Source organism: Tachypleus tridentatus, chromosome 10 (assembly GCF_004210375.1).
Source record: "Tachypleus tridentatus isolate NWPU-2018 chromosome 10, ASM421037v1, whole genome shotgun sequence".
Taxonomy (NCBI): Eukaryota; Metazoa; Arthropoda; class Merostomata; order Xiphosura; family Limulidae; genus Tachypleus; species Tachypleus tridentatus.
Genome location: NC_134834.1, coordinates 9,123,389 through 9,133,465, shown reverse-complemented (window position 1 = coordinate 9,133,465; position 10,077 = coordinate 9,123,389). Strand labels below are relative to the sequence as shown.

At 35.3% G+C, this 10,077-nt stretch overlaps 1 protein-coding gene across 1 annotated transcript in view; it reads left to right on the top strand.

The window, feature by feature from the left end:
• Window positions 1–709: 709 nt before the first annotated feature.
• LOC143228727 (CUB domain-containing protein 2-like) overlaps window positions 710–10,077 on the top strand; it is a 37,003-nt gene continuing 27,635 nt past the window's right edge. Inside the window, exons 1-2 of the mRNA XM_076460018.1 lie at window positions 710–964; window positions 3,119–3,209. Coding sequence (XP_076316133.1) covers window positions 941–964; window positions 3,119–3,209 — 115 coding nt within the window. The 5' untranslated portion in view covers window positions 710–940. The remainder of the gene's footprint in view (window positions 965–3,118; window positions 3,210–10,077) is intronic.

The following is a 10,077-nucleotide window of genomic DNA, read 5'->3' as shown; positions in this document are numbered from 1 at the left end:
AAACAAAATCATGAGACACCAAGTGGCGAACGTGAAAACGATCTCCTGCCTTGTCCTCCAACCTGATTTTGTCCCCTTATAGGACAGTGGTAAATTTACGAATTTGCAACGCTAAAACATAGGGTTCAATTCCCTGTAATAAACACAACAAATTGCCTCACGTGGCTAAAAACAACTACACTCCTGGTTTGAAAGTTTTTATTGTAACCTCAGTATTAATGAGTAGAAAAACTGGAATTCTTAGAAAGTGTGTGTGCATTCCCAGCAGCCTTCGTAACGTTACAGCATCAATCTATGGATGGTGTTCTGAGGCAAGGAAATGCCTCTTCGTTCCTTCTCCAAGATGATTTATAGACGATTCAGTTTTCCTAGTGGATGAAGTAGACATCTGTGAAATGAAGTGGCATAACACTTGCTTAAACTTGACTCAATGAAAGCAACTCGAAGCGGTTTACATCAAACTGATGTAAAGATTCGTTAGCACGCGAGCAGTGATTCAGAATACAAACACAATCGAAGGACGCTCCTCGTGTTTCTTGTACAACCGGTGATTCGACGGAAGTTATATTACTAACAACTAGCGCGCGCTCTTGACAAATCTTTCTTCTTTTTTTTTTCTCAGAATATTCATTTTCACTTCCACTTGCTCTCTAGCTTACGCATTTCCCAGCATGTTGCAAGATTGTTGGTGAGTGACGAATTATTTATCACTCCTGCTGAGATCTGGCTCCTCTCCGGTGGGCGTCAAAAGATTATACTTTTATAGTCAAAAAATTGACGTGATTCATTATAACTGTAAGCGCCTTTTCATTTATACCGTTGTCAGGTTTTTGTTGCCTAACCGATATAAAAGCGTCCTCTGACAACAGTTTCGCGTTATTTTTGCGAAGAGTTGTCGACAGTTCCAGAGAGCTGCATTCCACGTGCCCCGTTTGTGAAAATGCATCTAGTCAGCTGTAACGGAGTAAGCCAGATCCATTAGTACTATTAACTGAACTAACCTGTTTTGCGTGTTTTTAGTACTAATAATCATTTAACCTTGAAACGAGTATTAATTAATACAGTTTTATTTTATTTGTGTCAGGAATAACAACTTCATTAACTTTTTATTTATTGATTAATGGCTAGTTATAACTTGAATCAATGTCTTAGAAAAGTTACTTCGTTTATATATCGTTTATAAATATTAAATTTAGAAAAAAGTTGAATACCGCCAAATTTTTTTTATATTATTATTTGAAGATGTCGCTTCGAGCTAGCGCTCCTGTCAGACCTTACAGCTTTTAAAAGAAGGCAGAATTTCTTTGGTGTGTTTAAAAGTAGTCTATGTTTCTGCTAAGTAAAGTGAAATAAACAGAATATTCTCACTCGGTGGACACAGTAAACAGCCTGAGGTGGCTTTGCTATAAGAAAATAGCTCACACACACTGCTTGTTCTTTCTGGTAGGAAAAAACTATAACTTTATATAAACAGGCAGCCCTAGAACTGTTTAAAACTCGAAATAATAATGATTAGTAATCTATTACTTTGGGTATCTTGATCTTAGGCCTACATACCTATAGTGATATTATGATCTTTAGGCCTACCGGGATATGATACCTTGAACAAGATCCACACGGATATAACAGTATCTCGAATTTAGATCCACATGGATATAACAGTATCTCAGACTTAGAAAGCCAACATGGATATGACCGTTAAGATAAACAATAATTATTTAAAAACTACTTACTACTATGTGTTATTTCCACTCATAGACGATGGAGTGTGGTATAAATAAAGTGTATTTATTGCACGTGGACAGTAATATAATTTCACACCAGTATCTTAAATATAATTTGCCTTGAAAAGTATATTCAGGATTATTCAACTTTGAAAAGTAGCTTTTTCCCTCCTCCAAAAAACAAACACACACAAATCTTCTTTGTAGTTCAGCGATGTCAATGAACTTATAAGGCTAAAAACCAGGTTTTCGATGCCTGTGATTGGATCAGCACAGATAGCCCATTTTGTAGCGTTTTACTTAATAATAAACATATATTTTAACCACTTTAAATCATGGAATTAATTAACCGTTATCGATTAAAAAACGAACACGTGCAAAACGATTAAAAGGAAAGCAAAGTAATTAATTTTAGGTTTCTTCAAACTGTGGACCATTAATTTTATTTAAGCTATGAATGAATATTGTTTTGTTTGTTTTTCTGTTTAAAGAGTAACGTCTATCTGCTGAGTACACCTCGGGGACTGAACCCAGATTATGCGCTGTAAGTTCGTAGATTTACCTCTGCCTCACCGGAAGATAGATGAACTAAACCTCTATAATTCTTAGAATAAACCTGGTGGTTACGACACTCAACTCGTTCGTAATATCAGTGTAACAGATTCGAATATCGTCTCAAACCTGCTAGCCTTTTCAGCTGTGGGAGCGTTATAGTGTTACACTCAATTCCACTTTTCGATAGGAAAAAAGTATTCTCAAAAGTTCTTGGAGGTGTCACTCTAATCTATCACTTCAAGATTAAGGACAGCTAGTCACTGAGAAGCTTTCTGGAGAAATTAAAACAAACTAGCAAACATTTCTTAAACGAGAAATAAAATTCTTTTAGGCGTAAAAACTTAGAATAAGTTGGTTATGAGACAACTGCTGTGATATCTTGCTAAATGTGACACTTTTCATAGAAAGAACGATATTCGATGTAACAGAAAATTTAATTTAAAGGTATTTAAATCAGTTTTAAAGATAATTTTAAAACGTTACGCAGTGTTTTCCAAACTACTTGAGGGAGAGTCAAAAAACATTGACGAAATAAACAGAATTGGAGACAACGAAAATCTAATAAAACTATAACTTTCACAGTTACTCATTTTCTAACAATCTTCTTTTTATCATTTAAAAATATTAAAAATACATGAAGAAAATTTTAATTTTGCAGTTACCACTTGCAAAAATTATGTTAATGTTAAGGGGCGACGCTATTTAAAGTTTGGAACACAATACGTCAACCGATTTGTTTCAAACGTGCGTGTAACAGTGGATTTAACATGTAGCTTAAATTGACTTTTATTACTGAAGTAGATCGGAAATAAATTTTATTTTAACGCGTGTGTTTCTAGAAATTACAAACAAACTGCAGAGAAAAGTCATGTCGCCTGATCCGTCCATGTCTACTTGTCCTACCACTTTTTTTGTCTTCCTATTTTAGAGGTAAGTTAACTGTTTACTGAATGCTTAACGTTACACTGTTACTATGTACAGTCCAGACTATACTCCTAAGTTACACTGTTACTATGTTCAGTCCAGACTATACTCCTAAGTTACACTGTTACTATGTTCAGTCCATACTATACTCCTAAGTTACACTGTTACTATGTTCAGTCCAGACTATACTCCTAAGTTACACTGTTACTATGTTCAGTCCAGACTATACTTCTAAGTTACACTGTTACTATGTTCAGTCCATACTATACTCCTAAGTTACACTGTTACTATGTTCAGTCCAGACTATACTCCTAAGTTACACTGTTACTATATTCAGTCCAGACTATACTCCTAAGTTACACTGTTACTATATTCAGTCCAGACTATACTCCTAAGTTACACTGTTACTATGTTCAGTCCAGACTATACTCCTAAGTTACACTGTTACTATGTTCAGTCCATACTATACTCCTAAGTTACACTGTTACTATGTTCAGTCCAGACTATACTCCTAAGTTACACTGTTACTATGTTCAGTCCAGACTATACTTCTAAGTTACACTGTTACTATGTTCAGTCCATACTATACTCCTAAGTTACACTGTTACTATGTTCAGTCCAGACTATACTCCTAAGTTACACTGTTACTATGTTCAGTCCAGACTATACTCCTAAGTTACACTGTTACTATGTTCAGTCCAGACTATACTCCTAAGTTACACTGTTACTATGTTCAGTCCAGACTATACTCCTAAGTTACACTGTTACTATGTTCAGTCCATACTATACTCCTAAGTTACACTGTTACTATGTTCAGTCCATACTATACTCCTATGTTACACTGTTACTATATTCAGTCTAGACTACATCCTTATGTTACACTGTTCCTATATTCAGTCCAGACTATACTGCTAAGTCAGATTGTTACTATATTCAGTCCAGACTATACTGCTAAGTCAGATTGTTACTATATTCAGTTCAGACTATACTCCTAAGTTACACTGTTACTTTATTCAGTCCAGACTATACTCCTAATTTACACTGTTACTATATTCAGTCCAGACTATACTCCTAAGTTACACTGTTACTATATTCAGTCCAGACTATACTCCTAAGTTACACTGTTACTATATTCAGTCCTGACTATACTCCTAAGTTACACTGTTACTATGTTCAGTCCAGACTATACTCCTAAGTTACACTGTTACTATGTTCAGTCCATACTATACTCCTAAGTTACACTGTTACTATGTTCAGTCCAGACTATACTCCTAAGTTACACTGTTACTATGTTCAGTCCAGACTATACTCCTAAGGTACACTGTTACTATGTTTAGTCCAGACTATACTCCTAAGTTACACTGTTACTATGTTTAGTCCAGACTATACTCCTAAGTTACACTGTTACTATGTTCAGTGCAGACTATACTCCTAAGTTACACTGTTACTATGTTTAGTCAGACTATACTCTAAGTTACACTGTTACTATGTTCAGTCCATACTATACTCTAAGTTACACTGTTACTATATTCAGTCTAGACTACATCCTTATGTTACAGTGTTACTATATTCAGTCTAGACTACATCCTTATGTTACAGTGTTACTATATTCAGTCTAGACTACATCCTTATGTTACACTGTTACTATATTCAGTCTAGACTACATCCTTATGTTACAGTGTTACGAAATTCAGTCCAGACTATACTGCTAAGTCAGATTGTAACTATATTCAGTTCAGACTATACTCCTAAGTTACACTGTTACTATATTCAGTCCAGGCTATACTCCTAAGTTACACTGTTACTATATTCAGTCCAGACTATACTCCTAAGTTACACTGTTACTATGTTCAGTCCATACTACACTCCTAAGTTACACTGTTACTATGTTCAGTCCATACTATACTCCTAAGTTACACTGTTACTATATTCAGTCTAGACTACATCCTTATGTTACACTGTTACTATATTCAGTCCAGGCTATACTCCTAAGTTACAGTCACTATATTCAGTCCACACTATACTTCTAAGTTAGATTGTTACAGTCCGTAGTGTACTCCTAAGTTACAGTGTCACTATGTTCAGTCTAGACTATACTGCTGAGATAGATTGTTACTATGTACAGTCCGTAATGTACTCCTAAGTTACAGTGTCACTATGTTCAGTCTAGACTATACTGCTGAGATAGATTGTTACTATGTACAGTCCGTAATGTACTCCTAAGTTACAGTGTCACTATGTTCAGTCTAGACTATACTGCTGAGTTAGATTGTTACTATGTACAGTCCGCAGTGTACTCCTAAGTTACAGTGTCACTATATTCAGTCCAGAATATACTCCTAAGTTAGATTGTTACAGTCCGTAGTGTACTCCTAAATTACAGTGTTACTATATTCAGTCCAGACTATACTGCTGAGTTAGATTGTTACTATGTTCAGTCCGTAGTGTACTCCTAAGTTACAGTGTTACTATATTCAGTCCAGACTATACTGCTGAGTTAGATTGTTACTATGTTCAGTCCGTAGTGTACTCCTAAGTTACAGTGTTACTATATTGAGTCCAGACTATACTGCTGAGTTAGATTGTTACTATGTTCAGTCCGTAGTGTACTCCTAAGTTACAATGTTACTATATTCAGTCCAGACTATACTGCTGAGTTAGATTGTTACAGTCCGTAGTGTACTCCTAAGTTACAATGTTACTATATTCAGTCCAGACTATACTGCTGAGTTAGATTGTTACAGTCCGTAGTGTACTCCTAAGTTCCAGTGTTACTATATTCAGTCCAGACTATACTCCTAAATTACACTGTTACTATATTCAGTCTAGACTATACTCCTACGTTACACTGTTACTATATTCAGTCCATACTATTCTTCTAAATTACACTGTTACTATATTCAGTCCAGACTATACTGCTGAGTTATATTGTTACTATGTTCAGTCCGTGGTGTACTCCTAAGTTACAGTGTTACTATATTCAGTCCAGACTATACTGCTGAGTTAGATTGTTACTATGTTCAGTCCGTAGTGTACTCCTAAGTTACAGTGTTACTATATTCAGTCCAGACTATACTGCTGAGTTAGATTGTTACTATGTTCAGTCCGTTGTGTACTCCTAAGTTTCAGTGTTACTATATTCAGTCCAGACTATACTGCTGAGTTAGATTGTTACTATGTTCAGTCCGTAGTGTACTCTAAGTTACAGTGTTACTATATTCAGTTCAGATTACACTCTAAGTTACACTGTTACTATATTCTGTCCAGGCTATACTCGTAAGTTACACTGTTACTATATTCAGTCCAGACTATACTCCTAAGTTACACTGTTACTATATTCAGTCCATACTATACTCCTAAGTTACAGTGTTACTATATTCAGTCCAAACTATACTCCTAAGTTACACTGTTACTATGTTCAGTCCAGACTATACTCCTAAGTTACACTGTTACTATGTTCAGTCTATATTATACTCTAAGTTACACTGTTACTATGTTCAGTCCATACTATACTCCTAAGTTACACTGTTACTATGTTCAGTCCAGACTATACTCCTAAGTTACACTGTTACTATGTTCAGTCCAGACTATACTCCTAAGTTACACTGTTACTATGTTCAGTCAGACTATACTCCTAAGTTACACTGTTACTATGTTCAGTCCAGACTATACTCCTAAGTTACACTGTTACTATGTTCAGTCCATACTATACTCCTAAGTTACACTGTTACTATGTTCAGTCCATACTATACTCCTATGTTACACTGTTACTATATTCAGTCTAGACTACATCCTTATGTTACACTGTTACTATGTTTAGTCCAGACTATACTCCTAAGTTACACTGTTACTATGTTCAGTCCATACTATACTCCTAAGTTACACTGTTACTATGTTCAGTCCATACTATACTCCTAAGTTACACTAGTACTATATTCAGTCTAGACTACATCCTTATGTTACACTGTTACTATATTCAGTCTAGACTACATCCTTATGTTACAGTGTTACTATATTCAGTCTAGACTACATCCTTATGTTACAGTGTTACTATATTCAGTCTAGACTACATCCTTATGTTACACTGTTACTATATTCAGTCTAGACTACATCCTTATGTTACAGTGTTACGAAATTCAGTCCAGACTATACTGCTAAGTCAGATTGTAACTATATTCAGTTCAGACTATACTCCTAAGTTACACTGTTACTATATTCAGTCCAGGCTATACTCCTAAGTTACACTGTTACTATATTCAGTCCAGACTATACTCCTAAGTTACACTGTTACTATGTTCAGTCCATACTACACTCCTAAGTTACACTGTTACTATGTTCAGTCCATACTATACTCCTAAGTTACACTGTTACTATATTCAGTCTAGACTACATCCTTATGTTACACTGTTACTATATTCAGTCCAGGCTATACTCCTAAGTTACAGTCACTATATTCAGTCCACACTATACTTCTAAGTTAGATTGTTACAGTCCGTAGTGTACTCCTAAGTTACAGTGTCACTATGTTCAGTCTAGACTATACTGCTGAGATAGATTGTTACTATGTACAGTCCGTAGTGTACTCCTAAGTTACAGTGTCACTATGTTCAGTCTAGACTATACTGCTGAGTTAGATTGTTACTATGTACAGTCCGCAGTGTACTCCTAAGTTACAGTGTCACTATATTCAGTCCAGAATATACTCCTAAGTTAGATTGTTACAGTCCGTAGTGTACTCCTAAATTACAGTGTTACTATATTCAGTCCAGACTATACTGCTGAGTTAGATTGTTACTATGTTCAGTCCGTAGTGTACTCCTAAGTTACAGTGTTACTATATTCAGTCCAGACTATACTGCTGAGTTAGATTGTTACTATGTTCAGTCCGTAGTGTACTCCTAAGTTACAGTGTTACTATATTGAGTCCAGACTATACTGCTGAGTTAGATTGTTACTATGTTCAGTCCGTAGTGTACTCCTAAGTTACAATGTTACTATATTCAGTCCAGACTATACTGCTGAGTTAGATTGTTACAGTCCGTAGTGTACTCCTAAGTTACAATGTTACTATATTCAGTCCAGACTATACTGCTGAGTTAGATTGTTACAGTCCGTAGTGTACTCCTAAGTTCCAGTGTTACTATATTCAGTCCAGACTATACTCCTAAATTACACTGTTACTATATTCAGTCTAGACTATACTCCTACGTTACACTGTTACTATATTCAGTCCATACTATTCTTCTAAATTACACTGTTACTATATTCAGTCCAGACTATACTGCTGAGTTATATTGTTACTATGTTCAGTCCGTGGTGTACTCCTAAGTTACAGTGTTACTATATTCAGTCCAGACTATACTGCTGAGTTAGATTGTTACTATGTTCAGTCCGTAGTGTACTCCTAAGTTACAGTGTTACTATATTCAGTCCAGACTATACTGCTGAGTTAGATTGTTACTATGTTCAGTCCGTTGTGTACTCCTAAGTTTCAGTGTTACTATATTCAGTCCAGACTATACTGCTGAGTTAGATTGTTACTATGTTCAGTCCGTAGTGTACTCTAAGTTACAGTGTTACTATATTCAGTTCAGATTACACTCTAAGTTACACTGTTACTATATTCTGTCCAGGCTATACTCGTAAGTTACACTGTTACTATATTCAGTCCAGACTATACTCCTAAGTTACACTGTTACTATATTCAGTCCATACTATACTCCTAAGTTACAGTGTTACTATATTCAGTCCAAACTATACTCTAAGTTACACTGTTACTATGTTCAGTCAGACTATACTCTAAGTTACACTGTTACTATGTTCAGTCAGACTATACTCCTAAGTTACACTGTTACTATGTTCAGTCTATATTATACTCCTAAGTTACACTGTTACTATGTTCAGTTTATACTATACTCCTAAGTTACACAGTTACTATGTTCAGTCCATACTATACTCTAAGTTACATTGTTACTATGTTCAGTCAGACTATACTCTAAATTACACTGTTACTATGTTCAGTCAGACTATACTCTAAGTTACACTGTTAATATGTTTAGTCCAGACTATACTCCTAAGTTACACTGTTACTATGTTCAGTCAGACTATACTCTAAGTTACACTGTTACTATGTTCAGTCCATACTATACTCTAAGTTACACTGTTACTATGTTCAGTCCATACTGTACTCCTAAGTTACACTGTTACTATATTCAGTCTAGACTACATCCTTATGTTACACTGTTACTATATTCAGTCTAGACTACATCCTTATGTTACAGTGTTACTATATTCAGTCCAGACTATACTGCTAAGTCAGGTTGTTACTATATTCAGTTCAGACTATACTCCTAAGTTACACTGTTACTATATTCAGTCCAGGCTATACTCTAAGTTACACTGTTACTATATTCAGTCCAGACTATACTCCTAAGTTACACTGTTACTATATTCAGTCCAGACTATACTCCTAAGTTACACTGTTACTATATTCAGTTCAGACTATACTCCTAAGTTACACTGTTACTATGTACAGTCCAGACTATACTCCTAAGTTACACTGTTACTATGTTCAGTCCAGACTATACTTCTAAGTTACACTGTTACTATGTTCAGTCCATACTATACTCCTAAGTTACACTGTTACTATGTTCAGTCAGACTATACTCCTAAGTTACACTGTTACTATGTTCAGTCCAGACTATACTTCTAAGTTACACTGTTACTATGTTCAGTCCATACTATACTCTAAGTTACACTGTTACTATGTTCAGTCCAGACTATACTCTAAGTTACACTGTTACTATGTTCAGTCCAGACTATACTCCTAAGTTACACTGTTACTATATTCAGTCCAGACTATACTCTAAGTTAC